The sequence below is a fragment of the Oryx dammah genome, unplaced genomic scaffold, assembly GCF_014754425.2.
Source record: "Oryx dammah isolate SB20612 unplaced genomic scaffold, SCBI_Odam_1.1 HiC_scaffold_28, whole genome shotgun sequence".
Taxonomy (NCBI): Eukaryota; Metazoa; Chordata; class Mammalia; order Artiodactyla; family Bovidae; genus Oryx; species Oryx dammah.
The window spans coordinates 49,489,157-49,516,637 of record NW_024070212.1 but is presented as its reverse complement, the minus strand read 5'-3'; the positions used below and the strand labels follow the sequence as shown (position 1 = coordinate 49,516,637).

The 27,481-nt window shown below is 38.6% G+C and overlaps 2 protein-coding genes across 10 annotated transcripts in view; one reads left to right on the top strand and one right to left on the bottom strand.

Annotated features, from left to right (window-relative positions):
- Positions 1 to 9,363, bottom strand: part of GLMN (glomulin, FKBP associated protein) — a 45,847-nt gene extending 36,484 nt beyond the window's left edge. The window contains exons 1-4 of one of the 2 annotated variants that reach the window (XM_040232322.1): positions 9,295 to 9,363; positions 8,381 to 8,443; positions 7,849 to 7,974; positions 3,081 to 3,200 (exon numbers count right to left, since the gene is read on the bottom strand). In XM_040232322.1, coding sequence (XP_040088256.1) covers positions 3,081 to 3,200; positions 7,849 to 7,974; positions 8,381 to 8,419 — 285 coding nt within the window. In that variant the 5' untranslated portion in view covers positions 8,420 to 8,443; positions 9,295 to 9,363. Of the gene's footprint in view, positions 1 to 3,080; positions 3,201 to 7,848; positions 7,975 to 8,380; positions 8,444 to 9,245 lie in introns of both variants that reach the window. The other variant, XM_040232323.1, reaches the window with a different exon arrangement.
- The window catches only part of RPAP2 (RNA polymerase II associated protein 2), a 113,400-nt gene continuing 95,037 nt past the window's right edge, over positions 9,119 to 27,481 (top strand). For all 8 annotated transcript variants that reach the window (XR_005719502.1, XR_005719501.1, XR_005719503.1 and 5 more), the window contains exons 1-6: positions 9,119 to 9,538; positions 10,275 to 10,320; positions 15,296 to 15,410; positions 20,777 to 20,875; positions 21,083 to 21,148; positions 23,146 to 23,234. Coding sequence is in view for 5 of the 8 variants with exons in the window: in XM_040232316.1 (XP_040088250.1) it covers positions 9,466 to 9,538; positions 10,275 to 10,320; positions 15,296 to 15,410; positions 20,777 to 20,875; positions 21,083 to 21,148; positions 23,146 to 23,234 (488 nt within the window). In the remaining 3 variants the exon portion in view is untranslated. The remainder of the gene's footprint in view (positions 9,539 to 10,274; positions 10,321 to 15,295; positions 15,411 to 20,776; positions 20,876 to 21,082; positions 21,149 to 23,145; positions 23,235 to 27,481) is intronic.

Genomic DNA, 27,481 nt, shown 5'->3' with positions numbered 1-27,481 from the left:
AAAGAGCAATATTGCATAGGAACCTGGAATGTCAGGTCCATGAATCAATGCAAATTGGAAATGGTCAAACAGGAGATGGCAAGAGTGAATGTCAACATTCTAGGAATCGGGGAACTAAGATGGAATGGAATGGGTGAATTTAACTCAGGTGACCATTGTATCTACTACTGTTGGCAGGAATCCCTTAGAAGAAATGGAGTAGCCATCATAGTCAACAAAAGAGTCCAAAATGCAGTACTTGGATGCAATCTCAAAAACGACAGAATGATCTCTTTGTTTCCGAGGCAAACCATTCAATATCACAGTAAACCAAGTCTATGCCCTGACCAGAAATGCTGAAGAAGCTGAAGTTGAACGGTTCTATGAAAACCTACAAGACCTTCTAGAACTAACACCCAAAAAAGATGTCCTTTTCATTATAGGGGACTGGAACGCAAAGGTAGAAAGTCAAGAAACACCTGGAGTAACAGGCAAATTTGGCCTTGGAGTATGGAATGAAGCAGGGCAAAGGCTAATAGTTTTGCCAAGAGAACGCACTAGTCATAGCAAACACCCTCTTCAAACAACACAAGAGAAGACTCTACACGTGTACATCATCAGATGGTCAACAACGAAATCAGATTGATAATATTCTTTGCAGCCAAAGATGGAGAAGCTCTATACAGTCAGCAAAATCAGAACAGGAGCTGACTGTGGCTCAGATCATGAACTCCTTATTGAAAATTCAGACTTAAACTGAAGAAAGTGGGGAAAACCAAGACCATTCAGGTATGACCTAAATCAAATCCCTTATGATTATACAGTGGAAGTGAGAAATAGATTTAAGGGACTAGATCGGAAAGACAGAGTGCCTGATGAACTATGGAATGAAGTTCGTGACATTGTGCAGAAGACAGGGATCAAGACCTTCCCCAAGAAAAAGAAATGCAAAAAAGCAAAATGGCTGTCTGATGAGGCCTTACAAATAGCTGTGGAAAGAAGAGAAGTGAAAAGCAAACGAGAAAAGGAAAGATACACCCATTTGAATGCAGAGTTCCAAAGAACAGCAAGGAGAGATAAGAAAGCCTTCCTCAGCGATCAGTTCAAAGAAATAGAGGAAAATAGAATGGGAAAGACTAGAGATCTCTTCAAGAAAATTAGAGACACCAAGGGAACATTTCATGCAAAGATGGGCTCGATAAAGGACAGAAATGGTACAGACCTAACAGAAGCAGAAGATATTAAGAAGAGGTGGCAAGAATACACAGAAGAACTATACAAAAAAGATCTTCACGACCCAGATAATCATGATGGTGTGATCACTCACCTAGAGCCAGACATTCTGGAATATGAAGTCAAGTGGGCTTTAGGAAGCATCACTAGGAACAAAGCTAGTGGAGGTGATGGAATTCCAGTTGAGCTATTTCAAATCCTAAAAGATGATGCTGTGAAAGGGCTGCACTCAATATGCCAGCACATTTGGTTAACTCACCAGTGGCCACAGGACTGGAAAAGGTCAGGTTTCATTCCAATCCCAAAAAAAGGCAATGCCAAAGAATGCTCAGACTACCGCACAATTGCACTCATCGCACATGCTAGTAAATTAATACTCAAAATTCTCCAAGCAAGGCTTCAGCAATACATGAACCGTGAACTTCCAGATGTTCAAGCTGGTTTTAGAAAAGGCAGAGGAACCAGAGATCAAATTGCCAACATCTGCTGGATCATGGAAAAAGCAAGAGAGTTCCAGAAAAACATCTATTTCTGCTTTATTGACTATGCCAAAGCCTTTGACTGTGTGGATCACAATAAACTGGAAAATTCTGAAACAGACAGGAATACCAGACCACCTGACCTGCCTCTTGAGAAATCTGTATGCAGGTCAGGAAGCAACAGTTGGAACTGGACATGGAACAACAGACTGGTTCCAAATAGGAAAAGGAGTGCGTCAACGCTGTATATTGTCACCCTGCTTATTTAACTTATACACAGAGTACATCATGAGAAATGCTGGGCTGGATGAAGCACAAGCTGGAATCAAGATTGTCAGGAGAAATATCAATAACCTCAGATATGCTGATGACACCACCCTTATGGCAGAAAGCAAAGAAGAACTAAACAGCCTCTTGATGAAAGTGAAAGAGGAGAGTGAAATAGTTGGCTTAAAGCTCAACATTGGGAAAACTAAGATCATGGAATCCAGTCCCATCACTTCATGGCAAATAGATCAGGAAACAGTGGAAACAGTGTCTGACTATTTTTGGGGGATCCAAAATCACTGCAGATGGTGAATGTAGCCATGAAATTAAAAGACGCTTACTCGTTGGAAGGAAAGTTATGACCAACCTAGACAACATATTAAAAAGCAGAGACATTACTTTGTCAAGAAAGGTCCATCTAATCAAGGCTATGGTTTTCCCAGTGGTCATGTATGGATGTAAAAGTTGGAGTATAAAGAGGAAGAATTGATGCTTTTGAACTGTGGTGTTGGAGAAGACTCTTCAGAGTCCCTTGGACTGCAAGGAGATCCAACCAGTCCCTCCAAGGGAAACTGGTCCTGGGTGTTCACTGGAAAGACTGATGTTAAAGCTGAAACTCCAGTATTTTGGCCACCGGATGCAAAGAGCTGAATCATTCGAAAAGACCCTGATGGGGAAAATGGGCTCAATAAAGGACAGAAATGGTACGGACCTAACAGAAGCAGAAGACTGAAGGAAAGATTGAAGGCAGGAGGAGAAGGGAACAACAGAGAATGAGATGGCTGGATGGCATCACTGACTCAATGGATGTGAGTTTGGGTAAACTCCAGGAGTTGGTGATGGACAAGGAGGCCTGGCATGCTGCGGTTCATGGGCTTGTAGAGTCAGACACAACTAAGCAACTGAACTGAACTGAAAATAAGGTTGGATAATTCTTATATCCGGAAAATTTGTGAAAAATGAAATGGAATTGCCCATCCAATAAATAAGGATGGGCCTCTTCTCCAAAGAGTTCCCTCCTATATTTTCATGTACTAAAAGCTTTCTCACCAAAAACATTAAAGGAAATTATAAAATACTGCTGCATATTGCAACAAAGTGAATCTAGTTTTGTTAACTTACCTTTACCAATAAATCAAGCAGAAGGAAATGACACTTTCTTTTATCATCTTCCTTCTCATTCCTTAAAAGTGATCGAACAACAGGACCAACAAGATTCCAGCCCATATTCTTGACAATGACCTGTAAAAACGTTTTCAGAGTAAAGCAAATACTGCCATCTACAGGACTCTCACAGTGAGCTTTCTCAACCTGGTGAAGCTTACAATTTCCTCAAAAACAGAAAAGATGAGGCAAGTGTGTCCATGGACATCTCCCCACTGACTTCCTAGGACTGGCAGCTAAGAGATAACAAATTCTAAAATGGTTTTTAATACTTACACTGAGGAAAGGCAAATGAGTCTTTACTTTTAATCAGGTTAGTCTTTCTCAGGATTTAAATAGTTCCTCTATTTCCAACAAGAGAGCTAATTTGCTTTATATGAGCTGTACTTAAAATTTTCATGGAGAATTTTGCTCCCAATTCATAAAGAAATCCAGCCAACACTCATGAACCTTTTAAAGTTCACTGGAGAATCTCTAAGTATATTATAATCATGTAACTTCTGTAAACATAAAGGGGATACCACTTCATCAACCTTCTCGTCTACAAACAGCTTCTATTTTCAAAGATATTTCAGAATGCTTATACAACTAAAAGTTTAACTTATAATTAGTCATTCACATTCATTATCAAAACCACTGATTCTCTTTTTTTTCTAAAGCAATTATTTAATTAAAATGTATTATAGGCTGCCAACTGTTTGGAGCAAAGGTAAAGGATTCACCCCAGTTTCTCAACATCTGGCCTCTGGATGACTTAAAAAATAAAAGGAGATATAAGGTTTTATGACTGAGGAACAATTTCTAGAAATTTTCCACTAAGTAGAAAAACTTTTTCAGTCATTTGCTTCTCATCATTAGAACTTGGTGACATGTTTTACTGTAACTGTTCAGCTTATTGAAATCCAACGTAAAATTGAAAATGTTGCGATGTAAAATAAAATGTTGGTGTCATTTTCTGTTTTAAGGCAGTGAAGTCAGTTTTCTAGCCAATCTCTAGTTTCCCTTCAAGTGTATTAGTTTTCCACTTTCTCCTGGCCTATTTTTTAAAGTTTTCTTTCTTAATCTGGCTTTTTCAGAATCAACTTTAATAAACAGAAATTTCCTACTACCCATTCTAAACTTAGAAATCTAAAACAACTTTTCAAAGAAAAAAATACAAGCCACCCTAGAGCAAAACCACTGATTTTCAAAACTATTAGCAATATACTCCACTTCTCTGACCTGCATTCTACTTCAACTCATTACTATTTATCAAACATACTTGATAGGACCCTAGAATACTCTAGGTGCAGGAAGTAAAGCAAAAAACCCATCAGATAAGCAATCTATCCTCAAAGGATTCATATTCTAGGTTCATTCAAAAGAAAATACATCTGGGAAGAATACAGATCAGTACACTACTCCCTGCATGAACTCAGTCTTATAAAATAATAAAGGTAGAGTATAAAGTAGAGCAGAATTAGTCACTTCTAACCAGGGAAAGCGAGAGAGGCTTCCCAGAACAGGGGATGGTTATGCTAAGGCTTGTTAAAGAAACAGAAGTTTATCAGGCATGAAAGTGAATGTGTTAGTTGCTCAGTCATGTCCAACTCTTTCTGACCCTGTGGACTGTAGCTCGCCAGGCTCCTCTGTTCATGGGATTCTCTAGGCAAGAATACTAGAGTGGGGTAGCATTTCTTCTCCAGAGGATCTTCCCAACCCAGGGATTGAACCTGGGTCTCCTGCAAGGCAGGCAGATTCTTTTACCATCTGAGCCACCAGGGAAGCCCATCTCTGAGTATAATTAAGAGAAATTCCAGATTTGAATAAAATTTTACATATCTGAGTTGAAATAAGGATTGTGACAACATATCATACAATCATAATCTCAGCTGCAAGTTCCCCAGTAATTATGTAAATAATGAATCATTATGAGGAAGAAGAATACTAACTATCCAGAAGTTACATCTTGTTTAGTTTAATATAAACAACTGTACCAGGTAATAATAATTATTCCCAACTGACAGATGAGAATGCCAAAGTTTAGAGATTACTGAGATGCCTAATGTCTGCTAAAATGTGGCAGAGTCAGGATTTGCATATAAGCTGTCCCACTCCAAAGCCCATAGTTTTCCCACTGTATTAGTGGCTTCAATGGGGGTGCTTTTGTTCCCAATCAGGGGACATTTGGTAATGCCTAGAGACATTTTGGTTGTCATTACTAGGGTGACAACTGCTATAAAATATCAATAGTACTAATGTTGAAAATCCCTGCACTATAGCATCTTAGGACAAACTACCATTCCTATGACTTTATTTTTTTTTTCATTCCTATGACTTTAAAAAACACTTTTTTTTTTTTTTTTTTTTGCACAAAGTGGATTAATAGTAAGTCCTGATCAATCTTGACTGTCACCTTTCTTAGAAAAGCACTCTGTCTTATCAATATCTGAACCTCTGAATTGAGAAAACCACACATGGGACTTCCCTGGCAGTCCAGTGGCTAAGGCTCTGCACTCCCAATGCAGGCTGGAGGGAGCCCAGGTTTGATCTCTGGTCAGGGAACTAGATCCCACATGCCACACTTAAAAAAAAAAAGATTCTACATGCTGTAACCAAGACCCGGCTCAGCCAAAAAATAAACAACTACACTTTACCAAGGTGATTCTCAAGCTATTAAGGTTAAGCCTCACTATGCTCGAGTCTATCACAATCACCTAATCTCTAACAGTCAGACACAAATCTACATCTTAATCTCCTATTTCTCTACTGAGCTCTAAACATTACTTTTCAATTACCTGTTGCATCTTAAACTCAACATTGGCAAACAATCCCACTTCCTTGTCCTCCATCAAAGGAACTTTCTCCCCTTCTTAAATTGCCTTTTTCTGTTCAGTATATATTATCTCCTCAGAGGCTAGAAACCCCATCATCATGTCACCTGTCTCAATCTCACAATCAGTCCTCTCTATTCTACTCTAAAATTTCCTGCAAGTGCTACACAGTGCTTTGGAGGTTGACGAAAATAGTTAAGAGCTCTGAAACCAGGCTGTACAGATTTAAATGTCAGATGTCATGTAAAAGCTAAGTAACTTGGGGCAAGTCACTAATTTTTCAGTGACACTTTCCTTATCTAGAAAATCCTATCAGGGGATTCAGGAGAGACTCAGTTCAGTTCAGTTGCTCAGTTGTGTCTGACTCTTTGCGACCCCATGAATCGCAGCACACCAGGCCTCCCTGTCCACCACCAACTCCCAGAGCTCTTCACTCGGACTCACGTCCATCGAGTCAGTGATGCCATCCAGCCATCTCATCCTCTGTCAGCCCCTTCTTCTCCTGCCCCCAGTTCCTCCCAGCATCACACTCTTTTCCAATGAGTCAACTCTTCACATGAGGTGGCCAAAGTACTGGAGTTTCAGCTTCAGCATCATTCCCTCCAAAGAAATCCCAGGGCTGATCTCCTTCAGAATGGACTGGTTGGGTTTCCTTGCAGTCCAAGGGACTCTCAAGAGTCTTCTCCAACACCACAGTTCAAAAGCATCAATTCTTTGGCACTCAGCCTTCTTCACAGTCCAACTCTCACATCCATATATGACCATAGGGAAAACCATAGCCTTGACTAGACGGACCTTTGTTGGCAGAGTAATGTCTTTGCTTTTCAATATGCTATCTAGGTTGGTGAGTTAAAAGATGTAAAGCACCTAAGAGCATCTGGCACATAGTAGATACACAATAAATATTGTTAACTTTTATTAATTTTATTATGATTAGCTAAAAGTAAGGTACTCTCAAAGGTTCTCCTCTGAGAATGCAATTGGGAAAAACCAAGGAGTTAAAGAAAGCATTATTTTATCTGGGGCTACAGTGGTATTACAAATACATATCAGAAATAAATGTACTAAATAAAACATCCTAATATTTACTAAAAAAATTATAAATAAAAAGAGATAAGCCCTTTGAATTAGTAATAGATTCTATAACAATGTATGATTAAAAGATTTTAGTAATCTAAATACAATCAAAGTGCCCTGTATGTAATCCCAGGCCAGAATGACTAGAATGTTATGACAAAGAAAAAAATTTTTTTTGGTGGAGCCACATGGCATGCCAGATTTTTGTTCCCTGACCAGGGATGGAACCTGTGCCCCCTGCAGAGGAAGCACCCAGTCTTAACCACTGGACAGCCAGGAAGTCCCTACAAAAACTGTATAAATAAATAGGACTATAAAATATGTTCCTTGAAACAAGACGATGTCTTATACAGGAAGTGTGGGACTGGGATGAGTCCAAAGACAAAATTAGGTGGTGTTATAAACACCTGTTCCTGATCCCAAGAAGATCCTTTCCCATTGTGTGGAATGATTTCTGAGACAATTATAGCCGGATGATGGATTATATTGGCCAATAAGGTCATCCAGCTCTCCCAAAATATTATTTGCATTTTACTTATATTTCAACTGTAACACTTATTCTGGAGAAGCTAAATGATTTAACAGATATAAACCATCTGTTTATTCTGCCTCTTTATTGCGAGTTCTTTACATGTTTATATCTTCTACTAGACTGTAAGCACCTTAAAGTATATAACTGATCTTATTTCCTTTTTATTTTCCACAGTTTTCTACAGTGGATATTTAAGTTGATCCTTAAATGTTTGCTGAAAAAAATGAGTGGATGAATGATAGTATCATGTGCCTATTCTCTTACTAGTAAAGACTGAAAAAGTACTCAGAAAGAGTGTACTTACCTTATTCTTTTCATTCTGAATAATTTCTAATAGCTGATCTATGTGCCCTTCATCTATACATCTTTGTCCTGCCAACTGAAACAGGCCAAAATCTTCCTCTTTAAAGTCTTGCTCTTCTAGGATTTGCTGGTAGAAACAAACAAAAAAACAAGTATGTTTAGGCAAATGGAAATTCAATAACTATTTGATTTTTCTCTAAAAAAGAAATCTATTTAAATTCTAGATAAGCTGCACATAAGCATATATATGAAGATTAGGATTAGGCTAAAAAATACTTCAATAAATCACCTTGAAATCCACCGTGCCAAAGAAATCTATGATAAGGATCTGTATTAAAAGTGTAAAGATTATTTCCCTAAGTGACATATCCAATCTGTCTTCCTGTCTTCATGCTATTTATTCATAGGTCAAAAAAAGCAAGGATTAAAGATTAACAATTTGAGTGACTGCAGATGTAATTAAAAATAATCTGTGCTCTTCCCATATTCTGAAAGGTCATTAAATGCCATTAAAAACAGAAAAAATTACTTACACATCTCTTTATGATGGACTGTAGTTCCTCCACAGCCATTCCTTATTTTTTCCAGTTTTGATGCTGAAATTTATAATATAAATACACTGTTAACTATCAGTAATAAGTTACTTCATCATAAGTTACTTCAGTATAAGTTACTTCATTCTGATGAATTATTAATAAATACAACAAAGAAAATGGAAAGTTTTTAAAGCTGAAACTTTTTTTTACTGAAACGTCAGCCTAAGAAATTAAAACAAAAAACAGAAGAACAAAAACCTCTTATTTCATCCTTTAATTTTTTTTTGGAGCATAATTTTGAAAGATAAATTAAAGGGGAAAGAAAGTCTTTAGTTCATTCCCAAGAGGTAGCACAAATTTACACTAAGATCTTTTAAAAGACAGTCTTCACCCTCCTCCTCCACCCCCGCGCCCCAAAGGTGGGCCTGAAATAAATTCTAATTATCAGGGAGCCTTTTCTTTTTTTTTTTTTTAATGTCCCATTTGACAGAAATTGCAATGTAACACCTGGAGGGGATGAAAGCGGGGATGCCTTCCACCGCAAGAGTAACAAGCATTACAGACCCGGGCATCTGTCTGTAACAGATGTACTGCGCCCCGCCCCATATAATCAATTGTGATAGTGAAATCACTGTATCGCGCGAAGACAGGCAACAGGCCGCCCTCAGGGCAACACAGCCCGGTTCCCAGCCAGTAGTAGAGACGGGGTTCCGCCGGATCCTCACAGCAGCGAAGAAAACCCCAGTGCGCGTGCAGGCTGCATCCAAGGGAAGCCATTTCTCCCGGTTCCTGCCTGCGTCGGCCATTGGGCCCCAGACCTCACGGAGGCCTCGACCCCGAAGCCGGGTCCTCCGCGGCTCACCTCCCACCGCGGGCCCCGGCCGCCGGGGACCCCGCGTGTATCCACCTACCGCCAGGCCTCTCGCCCCTCTCGCGGCTCTCCTCCTCCGCCGCCGCCGCCGCGCTGCTTTCCGGGTCCCTCCCCTCCCCTCCCAGCCGGCCCCGCCCCGCGTTGCGCGACGGGAGGCGGAGTCTTGGGGGGAAAGACGCCAAGGTCGGTTCCGACACTGACGACGCACCCCATGGCCTACTGGGTCGGACCGTGCTCTGCCGGCCGCAAAGCTCGGCGTCCCCGCGCCTCCCGAGATGTCCCAGGTAGGAGGAAGGGCCTCTTCCCAAGTTTGGAACTGAGAATTCGGCCCCGACAGAATTCCAGGCGGAGGCATGCGGGCGCTCCCGAAAGGCTGCCCCAGGGAAGGAGATCCTAGGGGCCAAGAAGGCCAAGAGCTTTCTACCGCCGAACTCTCGCCTTGTGGGAACGACCTTCGTCCGAATCCCCAGCTCTTGACGCTAGTCTTCCAAGATTTCCCCACAAATGGGCTGGCTGTGCTCCAGGCTCTAAGGGAAAGGGCAGGAGAGGTCCTGAGAGCCTACAATCGGGGTCGTCTGAGTGGGCAGGTGACCAGGAGGGCGTTGGAAGGCCGAGTGCAGCTGGCCTTCACCCTAGCACTGGTCCTCCCTGCAGGTGGACTGCCCCTGTGGTGCCCTGGATCTCTTGAGGAGGGTCGCACCCCTCTTTACCGGAGAACTAACATTGAGGGGGACAGAGAGAGGTTGCCCCTAGATCTCAGGCTTTCAGGAGTGCTTAATTATGCGACTAGGATAAATGAGAAAATTCAGTCCTGAAAGAGGTACATTTTAAACAAAAATAATTAGCTTGCAAAACCAAATTGGATTCCCTTCTCATTTCATTTGATTTTCACACAGAGTTGGAAGTGAAATGTGTGGAGAAGAAGAAAGGATGGTCTATAGTTTATTTGGGCAAGAATCTGTCCTGTAACCTGGTGTTTGTGTACACTTGACCTACTGTTTTTTGTTTCTTTAATGGTAGGTACTAAGCAGACAAGTGCCTTGAACCAAGAAGATGCTTCTCAAAGGTATGAGAACTACATAGACAGCTGCTTTCACTTATCTGTTAATCTCATACTAATTGAACCATTTGTAAAAAGTGTAATAGGTGCTACCTCAGAGAAAATTATTTAGAGAGAAGGGGAAGATTTGAGAAGTACTGTAAACTCAGACTGTTATTTCCTCTACTCTTCCATGCCTTAAGAAAACCAAGTTGACACTTTTAGATTGCTGGTGAATGTATGACTATCTGTAGAAAAATGTCCTGAATTAACTAGGAACCTTTTTTTCATCTCTTCAGATACTTTCCTTTTTTGTTCTATATACCAGACTCCAAGAAACTTTTTGTTGTTTTTCTTTGTTTACATCATGTCCATATTTTCAGCAAAAAGTTGTTCTATACTATTCAATGGGCATCTTCTAAAAAGGCAGCATTTATCTCCTAGCACAAAAGGTTCTTAGAATAGATGTCATCTTTGAGGATGATGTAACTATATATATCTATAAGTTATGATTTTATGAAGTATTGGTTTTAATTTACTCATTCAAGAATTATTTACTGAATGTTAAATATGCTAGATCTGTGTTAGTCCCTGTGGATATTTTTAATTTTAATTGAACTCTAGTTGATTTATATTAGTTTCAGATGTACAATATAGAGATTAAATATTTTTATAGATTATATTCTAAGTTATTACAAAATGATAACTACATTTCCCTGTGCTATACGATACTTCCTTGTTGCTTATTTATTGTATACATAGTTTGTATCTCTTAATCCCATACCCCACTCTTGCTCTTCCCTCTGCTGTTTCCCCACTGGTAACCACTGATTTGTCCTCTATATAAGTGATGTCAGAATAATTGTCTTTCTCTGAGTTACTTCACAAAGCATAATATCCTCTAGGGACATCCATGTTGTCGCAGATTGCAGAATTTCATTATTTTTTTTGGCTGAGTAGTATTCCATGGCATGTGTAAACCACATCATCTTTATCCATTTGTCTGTTGATGGACACTTATATTGCTTCTGTATCTTGGCAATTATAAATTATGCTCCTATGAACATTGAGGTGCATGTGTCTTTTCAAACTAGTGTTGTAATTTTCTTCCCATATATACCCAGGAGTGAAATTGCTGGATCATATGGTAGTTTTTAGTGTTTTAGGGAACCTCTATACTGTTTTCCGTGGTGGCTGCCCCAATTTACATCCCCACTAACAAGAGGATTCCCTTTTCTCCACATCCTCCTCAACATTTGCTATTTGTAGACTTAAATGATAGCCTTTTTGACAGATGTGTGGTGATATCTCATTTTGTGGCTTTGATTTGCGTTTCTCTGCTGATTCGCGATGTTGAGCATTTTCTCATGTGCCTGTTGGCCATCTATACATCCTTGGGAAAGTGTCCTGTTTCTTCTGCCCAGTTTTTAATTGGATTGGTTTTTTTTGATGCTGAGTTGTGTGAACTGTTTATATATTTTGGATATTAACATATTAACCTCTAATTAGTCATATCATTTGCAAATATTTTCTCCCCATCAGTAGATTGTCTTTTCATTTTGTTGATGGTTTCCTTTTGTTTGCAAAAGTTTTTAAGTATAATTAGGTCCTTCCTGTTTGCTCTTTCCCTTCACCTTGGAAGACATTAAAAAAAATTGCTAAGATTTATGTCAAAGGCTATTCTGCCTGTGTTCTCTCTTGGGAGTTTTTCAGTTTCAGAGGCCCTGAGGATATGATTTTGAACAGTACAGACACAGTTCCTGTCTAGTAGAACAGAGAAATATCAATTACATTATCACAAATAAATACATAATTGCAAGTGAAAAGGCTGTGATGGAACTAAAAACAGAAGAGGTTAGCAGGAAGGGTGGTATGTGTTCAGGGAAAAGCTTCTCTGAGAAAGTAATAATTAGACTGACTGGAAGGCTAGGTAGGCACTTACCAGACAGAGTAGTGAGGAGAGACTTCCAGCTAGAAGCACCAATATATGTGACAAGAAAAAAAAGAAAGGAGAGATACCCAAGGTCATGTGAAGCATTCTGAGCAAAGGAAGAAGGGAGTGTAGGAATAAGTTAGAGGCAGGGTTGCATTCAAACAGTACCAGTAGGCTAGGGTGAGAAATTAAAATTTTCTAAGTGCAAATAAAACTTGAAGTAATAAAGTAATAGAATTTAAGTTTCAAAAGTGTTAAGGTGTTAGGGATAAAGATCATTTGGGAGTGGAGAAATCAGATGAATTTGAGATCTGTTTTCCTATGGAGCAGAATGACTATACTTTAGAAAATAATACAACAGTAAAGTTTAGTTAATAATGATAATAGTAATTTGCAGGTCTCTTCAACATGGATCTGATTACATGCCTGAGGAGATTATCTTTTATTCTAAGTACTACAATGTGAAGAATATAGATAAGCTGAAACGTATTTCACGCAGATCACCCAGGATGATCCTTGAGGGTAACCGACTAGGTGTTGAGAGAAGTGATCCTTCATGAATTTATTTCTGCTGACAAATACTTCTACATTCAATCCAGCTGAATAGTATTAAGCCAGAAATTATAAAGAGCTTTGTGAAAATATAAAACAATTCTGTAATTCACACTGAATATTTCATTTAAAAATATGTTAACGTATAATGTATATATTACTATTAAATGAGTTCATGAGTGCTTGAAATTTTTCTCACCTTTAATCCCAGTATGGTAACTATCAACAGATACAATCTGCATAAGCAAAAACTAAGATTATTAAGGACCACTGATGCCCAGAAGTTTGAGAACCACTGCTGTAGACCACACCATGTGTTGTCGTGTGGGATAGAAGGGAGCTCTGAGACAGGGCTGTCCATGGGAAACAGCTGTAGATATTCATCAATTCAGAGGAGTTTGCTGTTCCTGCAGGTTGAGGAGATTAACTCCTTAAATCAGCAACTCCTAATGCACATTCTATTCTGATCTTAGTAAATGACATAGCTTTTATTGTTAAGCGGCAAAATGAGAAAAATAATGCTTTTCATAAAGCTAAATATTTTCAGTACAAAGAACTTTGGTACTGCAGAGAAAACTTTTTTTCAGTACAAAGAATATTTAATCTGTGTCCATGTCCTTTTTACATTTTTGATGTAAGATTGGTCTTTATGAAATGGTGGGAGAACAGGTATTAATTACAAGTTTCTTCTTTGTAGGGAAAGAGCAGATTAACCAAAGTGGTGGTGGTCAGGCTCTCTTGCCCCAGGGCATCTCGCTCTGACCCCAGGTTTTGTAAATACATGGTCATGTAACAGCTGAGATAACTCACCGCGCATGCGCGTCACGATATACCAACTTGGTCACGGGCCACTTTTGTTCTGTAAACATATATCAGCTCCACCTGAAGAGCTTTTTGGCTGCGTTAGGGCTGTGTCCACTGGGTTAGTCGTGAGAGGAGAGAATACAGTTTATCTGCTGCTACAGCTGTTGTTGCAGTTGGGAGAGAGTAAATGGGTCTTCACTTACTATGACTCCTTGAGTTTTCTTCCAGCTTCCCTGCTAACGCCTTGCCTACCCTGGGTTTAGCGAATAGTGTGAACAGTGAGACATTCTTGTTTTAATGTCCTTATTTGTCCCTAGCTGACAGTCTTGTGTCAATTCTCCAAATTGTTTTTTGTAAAACATATTGCTCCAGGCAAGAAATTAGATGCTAAAGTCTTGGCAGTCAATAAAGGTAGGGAGAAAAGGTGAGTACATTCTCAGTTCAGTTCAGTCACTGAATCATGTCCGACTCTTTGAAACCCCATGGACTACAGCGCGCTAGGCTTCCCTGTTCATCACCAACTCCCAGAGCTTGCTCAAACCCATGTTCATTGAGTCGGTGATGCCATCCAACCATCTCATCCTCTGATGTCCCCTTCTCTTCCTGCCTTCAATCTTTCCCAGCATCAGGGTCTTTTCCAATGAGTCCATTCTTCGCATCATGTGGCCAAAGTATTGGAGCTTTAGCATCAGTCCTTGGAATGAATATTCAGGACTGAGTACATTCTAGGTCCACATATGCGAGCATTCAAGGTCCAGGATGGCAGCAGGGTTGTTCTGGTGGGCGAGTAGAAACTAGTGTAGCAAACAAGTCACCAAGATAGTTGGTATCTTTGTTCCCATGGTACTGGTTCTCAACTCTGTTACACACTAGGTTTATTTGGAGCACTTTTAAGAAAACACCATTAATTAGAGCCCATCCTCAAAGATTCTTATTTAGTTAGCCTGCAGTGGGACCTGAACATGGTATCCTTTTTAAAAAAGGTCTCATCAGATGATCTACACTGTGGCTGGAATTGAGGACCACTGTCCTAGGACCATTTTTTGATCAGATAACCTCTGCTTTTATATGATGTATGGGGCCTGCAGAGACTGACAGATTTTCACTGGTGCTTCCTAGATTGTTGTTTTCCAGAACCATATAGTCATACCGGTATAGTTATTTAATAAGACTTTACAACAAAGTAAGTAAACACTTCTTTGCGAGTATGACTCTGTCCTGTTAAACCAGGCTGGCCATTTAGTTAACATTTGAGAATTAGCACAAAGAAATTTGTATTTAAGAGAACAACCAAAATCATATTCTTCCTCTCCATTCCCTTCTGATTTCTAATGATTTCAAGGGAAAAGCCTCCATTTTTAGGTAAAAGCTCAGAGAAATGATAGAGAATGATAAATTATCATTTCAATAATGATAGTTTTATCTGGCAAAAAAGATGTCCTCCTATTTTCTTTTTTGTAGGATACTCTAAATTCTTCCTTGTTCTCTGAGCCCTGGAAATCAAATAATCCTCTTATGACAGACGTCAATAAAAAGTAGTTTGTTTCCCTTTTGAAAAATACTGGATCAAAAGAAACAGCATTTTAAAATATACATTTAACATTAATAGCAAAATAGTACATTGTTAGTGTTTAATTTTAAAATGTAGAAAATGGCTATGCTAAAACTTAAGTAGAATAACTTAAATACCTTTTTTTTTTTTTTAAATTTTAGGAAAGCAGAACTAGAAGCAGCTGTCAGAAAGAAGATTGAGTTTGAGAGAAAAGCTCTACATATTGTGGAACAGCTTTTAGAGGAGAACATTTCAGAAGAATTACTAAGGGAGTGTGTATGTATTGATAAATTATTACTTCTATAGTATGTTGTTGTTTTGTACAGTGGCTAAGTCAGTCATGTTGGAGGCTTTGCGACCCCATGTACTACAGTACTCCAGGCTTCTCTGTCCTTCACTATCTCCTGGAGTTTGCTCAAACTCATGTCCATTGAGTCAATGATACTGTCTAACCAACTCATCCTCTGCCCTCCTCTTTTCGTTTTGCTTCCATCTTTCATAGTGTCAGGGTCTCTTATCATGAATCGGCCCTTCACTTCAGATGGACAAAGTATTAGAGCTTTAGCATCAGTCCTTCCAGTGAATACTCAGGGTTGATTTCCTTTAGGATTGACTGGTTTATCTCCTTGCAGCCCAAGGGACTCTAGGAGTCTTCTCCAGCACCAGAATTCGGAAGCATCAATTCTATGACACTCAGCTTTCTTTGTGGTCCAACTCTCACACCCATACATGACTACTGGAAAAACCATAGCTTTGACTATATATGGACCTTTGTTGGCAGTGTGGTGTCTCTGCTTTTTAATAATGCTGTCTAGGTTTGTCATAGCTTTTCTTCCAAGGAGCAAGCATCTGAATTTCATAGCTTCAGTCACCATCTTCAGTGATTTTAGAACCCAAGAAAATAAAATCTGCCACTGTTGCCATTTTTCCCCCCATCTGTCTGCCATGAAGTGATGGGACCGGATGCCATTATCTTAGTTTTTTGAATGTTGAGTCTTAAACCAGCTTTTTCACTCTCCTCCCTCACCCTCATCAAGCGGCTCTTTAGTTCCTCTGTGCTTTCTGCCATTAGGGTGGTATCATCTGCATATCTGAGATTATTGACATCTCTCCCAGCAATCTTGATTCCAACCTGTGATTCATCCAGCCTGGCATTTTGCGTGATGTGCTCTGCATATGTTAATTAAGCAGAGTGACAGTATACAGCCTGAACATACTCCTTTCCCAGTTTTGAGCCAGTCCATTGGTTCCGTGTTTGGTTCCAACTATTGCTTCTTGACCTGCATACACATGTTTCTCAGGAGGCAGGTAAGGTGGTCTGGTATTCCCATCTCTTGAAGAATTTTCTACAGTTTATTGTGATCCACACAGTCAAAGGCTTTATTGTAGTCAATGCAGCAGAAGTAGATGTTTTTCTGGAATTCTTTTGCCTTTTCTATGATCCAGTGAGTGTTGGCAATTTGATCTCTCTTCCTCTGCCTTTTCTAAACCCAGCTTTTACATCTGGAAGTTATCAGTTCATGTATTGTTGAAGCCTGGCTTTAAGGATTTTGAGCATTACCTTGCAAGGATGTGAAATAAGCACAATTGTATGTTAGTTTGAATATTCTTTGGCATTGCCCTTCTCTGGGATTGGAATGAAAATTGACGTTTTTCAGTCCTGTGGCCACTGCTGAATTTTCCAAATTTGCTGACATGTTGAGTGCAGCACTTTAACAGCATCATCTTTTAAGATTTGAAATAGCTGGAATTCCATCACTTCCACTTGCTTTGTTTGTAGTAATGCTTCCTAAGGCCCACTTGACTTCACACTCTAGGATGTCAGGCTCTAGGTGAGTGACCACACCATCATGATTATCTGGATCATTAAGACCTTTTTTATATAGTTCAATGTATTCTTGCCACCTCTTTTTAACCTTTTCCATTTCTGTTAGGTCTTTGCTGTGTCTCTCCTTTATTGTGCTCATCTTTGCATGAAATGTTCCCTTGGTATCTCCAATTTTCCTGAAGAGATCTCTAATCTTTCCCATTCTGTTGTTTTCCTCTATTTCTTTACATTGTTCATTTAAGAAAGCTTTCTTATTTGCTATTCTCTGGAACTCTGCATTCAGTTGGGTGTGTCGTTCCCTCTCTCCTTTGCCTTTTGCTTCTCTTCTTTTCTCAGCTGTTTGTAAGGCCTCCTTAGACAACCACTTTGCCTTCTTGGCATTTCTTTTTCTTTGGGAGGGTTTTGGTCACTGTCTCCTGTACAGTGTTACAAACCTCTGTCCGTAGTTCTTCAGACACCCTTATCAGATCTAATCTGTTGAATCTATTTGTCACTTCCACCGTGTAATCATAAGGGATTTGATTTAGGTCATACCTGAATGGCCGAGTGGTTTTCCCTGCTTTCTTCAATTTAAGTCTGAATTTTGCAATAAGGAGTTCATGATCTGAGCCACAGTCAGCTCCCGGTCTTGTTTTTGCTGACTGTATAGAGCTTCTCCACCTTTGGCTGCAAAGAATATCATCAGTCTGGTTTCAGTATTGACTATATGGTGATGTCCACATGTAGAGCTGTCTCTTGTGTTTTGGAAGAGGATATTTGCTATGACCGGTGTGTTCTCTTGGCAGAACTCTGTGGGCTTTTGCCTTGCTTCATTTTGTACTGCAGGGCCAAACATGCTAGATATTTCAGATATCTCTTGACTCCCTGCTTTTGCATTCCAATCCCCTGTGATGAAAAGGACATAGTTTTCTGGTGTTTTAGAATGTCTTGAATGGCACCCCACTCCAGTACTCTTGCCTGGAAAATCCCATGGATGGAGGAGTCTGGTAGGCTGCTGTCCATTGGGTCACTAAGAGTCGGACATGACTGAGTGACTTCACTTTCACGCATTGGAGAAGGAAATGGCAACCCACTCCAGTTTTCCTGCCTGGAGAATCCCAGGGACGGGGGAGCCTGGTGGGCTGCCGTCTGTGGGGTCGCACAGAGTTCGACATGACTGAAGTGACTTAGCAGTAGCAGTAGGTCTTCATAGTACATTCAACTTCAGCATCAGTGGTTGGGGCATAGACTTGGATTACTGTGTTGTTGAATGATTTGTCTTGGAAACAAACCGAGGTCATTCTCTCATTGTTGAGATTGCACCCAAGTACTGCATTTCAGACTCTTGTTGACTATGAGGGCTACTCCATTTCTTCTAAGGGATTCTTGCCCACCGTAGTAAACATAATGATCATCTGAATTAAATTCACCCATTCCGGTCCATCATCACCTGTTCATGATTCCTGAGATGTCGATGTTCACTCTTGCCATCTCCTGGTTGACCACATCTAATTTGCCTTGATTCATGTACCTAACATTCCAGGTTCCTTGCAGTTTTGTTCTGTACAGCATCAGACTGTATACTGCCAGACACATCCACAGCTATGAGACGTTTCTACCTCGGTCCAGCCTCTTCATTCTTTCTGGAACTGTTTCTCCAGTGATATATTGGACACCTACTGACCTTGGAGGCTCATCTTTCAGTGTCATGCCTTTTTGCCTTTTCATACTGTTCATGGGGTTCTCAAGGCAAGAATGCTGAAGTGGTTTGCCACCAGCTTCCCTGGTGGCTCAGACGGTGAATAAACCGTCTACAATGCAGGAAACCTCAGTTTGATCCCTGGGTAGGGAAGATCCCCTGAAGAAGGAAATGATTACCCACTCCAGTATATTTTCCTGGAGAATCCCATGGACAGAAGAGCCTAGTGGGCTACAGTCCATGGGGTCGCAAAGAATCAGACATGACTGAGAGACTAACACTTTTATAGTATAAAGTCTTTAAATCTGTGTAACATGAAACTTCCATGCATTATTGAAATCTTTGAATTTGTTGTCAGTCACATGCTATATAATTTGTGCATTTAAAGATAACCAGCTATTACTATTATGCATTCTTTGCTTTATAATGACTTTAAAATGTACTTGAGAGAGGTAACATGCATATTTTATCCCTTAATAGTAGTTCTTTTAACCAGTCTGCTAATCTCACTTGATTTTCATTGCTTGGCACCGCTGATCGCCATGTCATTTTTCATAGGCTGTATGTTTTCCTGTTTTAGTAATAGAAAACCATTATTTCTGTTAATGTAATTTCATTCATTTTGATACTTTAAAAACATGAGATATAGACCCCCTATGGTTTAATCAACACATAATGAGAATTATCATTTGTATTAAAAATTTTTTGTTTTCATTAATGGCTTTATTGCATTAAAAACTTGAAATGTGTGTTACATCCTCATAATCCTTATGAGAAGAAAGAAATGGAAAATTAAAGCTAGAGCTTTGTAGAAATAATTCTTGGTGTGGCTCAGAGATTTTCCTAAACAAGAGGAATATAAATATGACAATATTTAAATTGATATGGATTAACTGCATCAGAATCTCCATGCTTGATGACTCTAAAGACAAACCAGAAATGCTGGTTTGTCTCAAGAACTGAGGTTTGCTTGTTTTTTGTTTTTTTTTTTTTGAAGTTCCACTAGTTTACAATGTAATGTTAGTTTCTGGTATACAGCAAAGTGTTCAGTTACACTTGTGTGTGTGTGCACATGCATGCTTAGTCACTCAGTCATGTCTGACTCTGCTATAGTTCCCTGTGCTATACAGTGGGGCCTTGTTTATTTTTTATATAAAATATATCATTTATATCTGTAATTAGCACCCTTTCTAACCACCCACTGGCACTCTTCCCATCATTACTGCTTTCCCCAATTCCATACTCCTTTCCTCTAAGCTGTTGCCTAACTCATGGAGAACACAGCAGACACCTGGATTTTTTTCTCTGCTTCACTCCCTTACTCATCCTGTCATTTAGCTTACTTAGCCTCACTTTTACTCCTCATCAGAAGAGGGGACATTCTTCTTTGCCTTGACCCATCCTTCCACCTATTTGCCCAACTTCATCATCTTCCTCCTCTTCTGAGACCTTTCTTCATCACTCTCTTGTGCCTTTAAACATTCCCCTCTAGCCTACTGACATTGCCAACCCATCATTCTGGGTAGTAGATCTGAGATTATTTGAACAAGAAAATGTCAAAGGAAAATATTTGGTGTTAGCTTATAACTGTCACCTCACTGTTGTGTTTTTTCAGAAGATGAAAGATTTTGCACAAAAATTTGCACAATGACACCTTTAATGTACTTTGTTTATAAGACTGTGCTTTCAGAAATAGGTAAAATTGTATATAGTTCTATTTTTGAGTAACACTTTTAAAAATTAAAAATATACTATTAATATTTTCCTCTGGTATAGCAGTCAGAATAACATCACCTCTTCCTCTTGCCTCAGAATTATTTCATGAATTGTGTAATCTACAAAGATGCATAGTTTACTGTGGCAGAAATTTTGGGGGTTTTATGGGTTTGTGTTTTTTTAAATAATAACTTACATTTTCTAAGTACTTAGAATGTGTCTAGAAGTACTTTTCTAAGTGCTTTTCCTTTATTTTCTCCTGTGATTCTATCAAATCTATGAGATCAGTACATCAAGCCTATGAGATAAGTACTTTTATGACCCCTGTGTTTTCATATGAGATCAATGAGGCCTAAAGAGCTGATAAATAAACTTTTTGAATAATGTGGTGGAGTAAGTGCCCCTCTCATTTCGTTGTAGGGGAAATTCATCACACCTGCTCACTATAGTGATGTCGTGGATGAGCGTTCTATTATCAAACTCTGTGGCTATCCTTTATGTCAGAACAAGCTAGGAATTGTAAGTAACTTTTTTTTCTGTAACATGTAGACTTTTAACTTTCATATTTAGCAAAATACCATGTAAAAAGAACAATAAATAAAACTGAGGTCATGAACTAATGATATGGGTTAGTCAAAGATACAATATATAGATGACTTAATGTTAACCATAAAGTTCATGTTTGTTACTTGAATTCTATCGTACGCTGTACTTTCTTTTCTTTAGGTACCAAAACAGAAATATAAAATTTCTACCAAAACTAATAAAGTCTATGATATTACTGAAAGAAAGGTAAGTTTAAAGATTATTAGCAATGTGGGAGTTAATATTTAATATTATACCAAATGGGATTCTAAAAATATCTGTTTAAAATCTTGCCTTCTAGAAAATGACTATGTTAAAAGATTTTCATTTATAAATATTTATAGTGTTAAAATTTTTTTTTGCTTACACTTGAGTTAGTATGTGAACATTTAAAAATTGCATATTGGCATGAATTCAGGTGAGTGAATCATAGAAAAGAATAGAGAGCCAGAAACAGACTCATACTACTTATATGGACACTGAACATAAGACATCAGGAGTATTTTAGATCAGTGGAGAAAGGATGGGTTTTTTAATAAATTGTATAAGCCCAATTATCGATACAGAAAAAATGAAAACTGATAGCTATTAGAGTGTGTATACAAAGATCAATTTTAGGTAGATTAAGAACCTAAATGTAAAAAAATATGTTTTTAGAACTTGGGTTGGAGAGAATTTATTAAATAAGATGGAAAATTATAGACCACAGAGGAAAAACTGATAAATTATTCTACATTAAAATAGAAAACATTGCTTATTAGAAGTTTCTAAAACAAGAGTGAAAAGATAAGCTACAAATCAGGAGTTATGTTTCTCACATACAACTGACCACAGATTCATACTTCTGGTCAAATAAATATTGATACAACCTTTCTGAGAAACTGTTTGGCAAAATCAAATTTGTTAAAGTCAAATTTACACATTCTTTGTGACCATTCTATTCTTTGGTATAAACTCTTTCTTGTTTAACCTGTGTACACAAGCACATATGTGTATGAATGTTCCTCGTGCTTAGTTGCTCAGACATGTCCGACTCTTTTGCGACCCCATGGACTGTAGCCTGCTGCTTGGTTGCTCAGATGTGTGTGACTCTTTTGCGACCCCGTGGACTGTAACCTGCCAGGCTCCTCAGTCCATGGGGTTTTCCAGGCAGGAATACTGGGGTGGGTTGCCATTCATCCTCCAGGGGATCTTCCTGACCCAGGGATGGAACCTGGGGCTCCTGCATTGCAGGCAGATTCTTTACCATCAGAACTACGAGGGAAGCCCATGAATTGTTCCTAGTAGGTTAAACAAAATACGGTGCATATTCAGTACATAAAATAGAATGTTATTTAGCTTTCCAAAGGAAGGAAGTTCTGACACAGCTACAACTGAATGAATTTTGAAAACATTGTTCTAAGTGAGATAATCCAGTACAAAAGGAAAAATAGTCTATGATTCTACTTATGTAACATAATTGAGAGTAGTCAAATTTATGGAGACAGAAAGTAGAATGGTTTTTGTCACAGGAGGTAGAAATGGGGAGTTACAGTTTAATCAGTGCGAAGTCTCAGTTTTGTAAGATGAAAAGATTTATGGAGATGGATGATGGTGATAGTTGCAAAATAGTAAGAAGGTATTTTAAGCCACTGAACTGAACACTTAAAAATGTGTAAGATGATGAATTTTGTGTATCATACCACAATTTTTTAAATGTAAAAATTGTAATTAAAAAAGATTCATGTAACACGGTAATGATAACAAAACAACAACTCATTGTCCTTAAACAGTAACTAAAAGGTAGTAATACTTAGGCAATGGAATGTAATACACAGTGTAAATGCATACGCTATAGCTACATAAATGACTGAAAAACATGATGTGGAACAGAATACAAGAGTACATAATAATATTCCATTTAGACAAAGTTTAAAAATAGGCAAAACCAAACATCAGTAGCAAGACTGAAAGAAAGCAAAGGAATGAGTAACAGAATTTATGATAGTGGTTATCTCTGGGGAATGTGGAAAGCGATGCAATTGGGGAGGGACACAGAAAAGCCTTCAAAGGTACTAAATCTTATTTCTTAACTTGGGTGGTCGATTCTTGGAATGTTTTTTTCCTGTGAACTACATATTTATGTTTTATATTCTCTTCTGTACGTAAATTGTATTTCACAATAAGAACAAAATAAGTTGTTGGTTTTAAAATGTTCTTTTCAGTGTTTTTGCAGCAATTTTTGTTATAAAGCATCTAAGTTTTTTGAAGCACAAATTCCTAAAAGTCCAGTATGGGTTCGTGAGGAAGAAAGGTAATTTAAATCATTATGTATATATTTGTTCATATATTTCTTTATAGTTTTTGAGATAATGTAAAGAGTAGGTTAGTCTTCTTTGGAATGCATTTATTATACACATTTTCATTGTGGGGAAATGGTTATATTTCAAGCAGAACTTTTAAGGATTTTATGCTTAAAATCAGAAAGTACATACAGATGTCACTTGTTTTCTGTTTCACCTTTAAGAAGAAAATGAACTTTGCTTCCTGCCCTGATGGTTATTTCTGTTAATCCTAGTAATAATCCTGGGATGAGAATTTTAAATTTTTTCAGAAGGTGCAGGATCTTAGATCCAACTGAACTTACTTTGTTAGGAAGCTGTATGTGCATGCCATGTGCTAAGTCGCTTCAGTTGTGTCCAGCTCTTTGTAACCCCATTGATTGTAGCCTAACAGGCTCCTCCAGCCATGGGATTTTCCAGGCAAGAATTTTGGAGTGGGTTGCCATGCCCTCCTCCAGGGATCTCCCTAACCCAGGGATCAAACCCATGTCTCTGTCCTGCATTGGTAGAAGGTTCTTTACCACTTGTACCGCCTAGAGAACTGTATCTTGCTGTTCTGTTACTAAGTCATGTCTGACTCTTTGCAGTGTCATAGATTGTTCCCTGTCCTTCTCTCTCTTCCAGAGTTTGCTCAATGTCCATTGAGTGGGTGATGCTCTCCAGCCATCTCATCTTCTGCCACACTCTTCTCCTTTCGCCTTCAGTCTTTCCCAGCATCAGAGTCTTTTACAACAAATTGGCTCTTCAGATCAGGTGGCCAAAGTATTGGGCTTCAGCATCAGTCTTTCCAATGAATTTTCAGGGTTGATTTCCTTTAGGATTGACCGGTTTAATCTCCTTTGCAGTCCAAGGGACTCTTGAGTCTTCTTCAGCACCACAGTTCAAAAGTCCAATTCTTTAGCACTCAGCCTTCTTTATGGTCCAACTCTCACATCTGTACATGACTACAGGAAAAACAATCGCTTTGACTAGACAGACCTTTGTTGGCAAAGTGGTGTCTCTGCTTTTTAATATGCTGTCTGGGTTGGACATAGCTTTTCTTCCAAGGAGCAAGCGTCTTTTAATTTCATGGCTGCAGACACCATCTGCAGTGATTTTGGAGCTCAAGAAAATAAAATCTGCCACTTTTTCCCCATCTCTTTGCCTTGAAGTGATGGGACTGGATGCCATGATCTTTGTTTTTTGAACGCTGAGTTTTCAGCCAGCTTTTTCACTCTCCACTTTCATCCCCAGCAAGAGGCTTTTTAGTTCCTCTACACTTCTTACCATTAGAGTGGTGTCATCTCTATATCTGAAGTTGTTGATATTTCTCCTGTCAGTCTTGATTCCAGCTTGTGATTCATCCATCCTGGCATTTCGCATGATGTACTCTGCATATAAAATAAATAAGCAGAGTGAAAATATACAGCCTAGTCGTACCCCTTTCCCAGTTCAGAACCAGTCAGTTGTCCCACGTAAGGTTCTAACCATTGCTTCTTGACCCATATACAGGTTTCTCAAGTAAGGTGGTTTGGTATTTCCATCTCGTTAAGAATTTTCCAATTTGTTGTGATCCATATAGTCAAAGGCTTTAGCATAGTCAGTGAATCAGAAGTAGATGTTTTTCTGGAATTGCCTTGCTTTCTCTGTCATCCAAAGGATCTTGGTAATTTGATCTCTGGTTCCTCTGCCTTTTCTAAACGTAGCATGTACATCTGAAAGTTCTCAGTTCACCACTGCTGAAGCCTAGCTTGAAGAATTTTGAGCGTAACCTTGTTAGCATGCAAAATGAGCACAATTGTATGGTATTTTGAACATTCTTTGGCATTACCCTTTTTTGGGATTGGAGTGAAAACTGACCTTTTCCAGTCATGTGGCCATTGCTGAGTTTTCCAAATTTGCTGACATACTGAGTGCAACACTTTGACAGCATCATCTTTTAGGATTTAAAATAGCTCAGCTGGAATTCCATCACCTCCACTAGCCTTGTTTGTAGTAATGCTTTCTAAGACCCACTTGACTTCAGACTCTAGGTGAGTGACCACTTCATCATGGTTTTGGGGTCATTAAGATCTTTCTTGTGTAGTCATTCTGTACATTCTTGCCACCTCTTCTTAATCTCTTCTACCTCTGTTAGGTCCTTACCATTTCTGTCCTTTATCATGCCCATCCTTATGTGAAATGTTCCCTTAGTATCTCTGATTTTCTTGAAGAGATCTCTAGTCTTTCCCATTCTTTTTTTTTTTTTTCCCCTCTACTTCTTTGCACTGTTCATTTAAGAAGGCTTTCTTATCTCTAGAATGCTCCATTCAGTTGGTTATTTCTTTCCCTTTCTCCTTTGCTTTTTGCTTCTCTTCTTTCCTCAGCTATGTGTAATGTCATTCAAACAGCCGCTTTGCCTTCTTGTATTTCTTTTTCTTTGGGATGGTTTTGGTCACTGCCTCCTGTACAGTGTTATGAACCTCTGTACATAGTTCTTAACTTATGTACCAAGGTTAAAAAGTTCTAGTTTATTTAATTAGAACTAATTTATTTAGTTTAACAATTATTTCTAATTTTGTTTTCTAATTTAATTTATTAAATTATTTTATCTTTATTAAAAGTACAATATTTTATAAATTAAAAACCAATTTAAAGAGTCATTTTTAGCAAAAAAGTTTATAGACACTCATGGGTTAGTTGCCGTTTGAGAAATGTTTGAACATTTATAACATTTTAGTTGTTGCTGAATTTGAAAGAGAATTCATTACTGAAGGGAAGTTGGCATAATAATATTAAAGAGGAAACAAATTATTGTTATGTATCTATACAAAGGCTTAAGTTAATGAGATAATGTCTCAAGTAATTCATGTTTGATAGAGAATATTATAACACAAGGCAGTGTTATTTGAGGTAAAATAAGATATATGCTAAATAATCTTACTGGATACTCAAGTAGCATCAGTACTGTATGTTCAACTAGCATCAGTTGTACTGGTGACAGTAGCTTTGTTTGCAGACACCTTTCCTTGCTGAGCCAATTCTGTGTGGTTTAGAATATGTTGAATATACAGTGTGGCCTTTGTTAATTGAATTAAACATCATGGAGACTAAATAGCTCATCATTTCTCTGCCAGCCTGACTTTCTTATTTGGAGATAAAAGATTGTGGCATTGTCCAGAGTTTCTGGAAAGTTATAAGCACCTGTTTAACTATCATTTTTTCTCTTAATATTTCTTTCTAAATTTCTTTCATGAGAGCTGCCATTGCCTCCTCAGTTCTCATGACAGCAACATATTACATTTCCCAGTGTTCAAACTGATGTTTGGTTGAGTTCTTAGCTTTGCTTCCAGAGATCTTTTTTTTGCTTCTTGAAGTTAGCGCACTCATTTAGTCCATCCACATATCAACTTCAAAACCGTTTATCAAAGCACCTTTCCTGTTATCTCTGTTTTCTTCAGATATAGTTATTGGTACTTCTTTAACTAATTTAAAAATGTTCCTTCCTCTAACCTTTTCCCAAAATCTTACCATCCTATCTTCAGAATGCCTACTTTTTTCCCAAAATATGAAGCTATGTCAATTTATATTTATGGTTCTTGAAATTCTACTTTATATACACTTCCCCACCTCACTAAAATGAAAGATGAAAATGCTCTTGGTTTTTTTAAACTTACCAACTTAATTTACGTTTAAAGTGTGTAGGGACTTTCCTGGTTGTCCTGCCCTCTGAGCTTCCATTGCAGGGTGGTGCAGGTTCCATCCCTGGTCTGGGAACTAAGAACCTGCATGCTGCACAGTGTGGCCAAAAAAAAAAAAAAGGCAGGCAGGTAGGGTAGTGTACTCTTAGTACGCAGCAGGATGCATGTGTCTGCTTGTGCTCACACGTGTGAAAGCCAACCTCTGTGGTTAAGTTAAAATCTCATTGGGCTGGCAAAACAAATAAACCTGAGTGAAACAAATTTGACTTATTCTAATGGACACCTGTAATGTAGGTTAGTGAGGTTAAAACACCGCATAATGAAAAGCTTTAAGCAGAGATGAGAAAATAAACTTACAGGAGTAGGTTGGGTATTGGAAGTAGATAGTAAGAACATTAACTCATTTGAAATAAGGGATATATTTGGGAAAAAATAGAAAATAATGTAGCTATCAAGGGGCCAAGCTAAGTTTGGTATGTACTCAAGAGCTGGGGAGCCACTGAACTTTTTTGAATAGAATTTAGTCTGGCATTGGTATGCGAGATGAATTAAAGGATCAC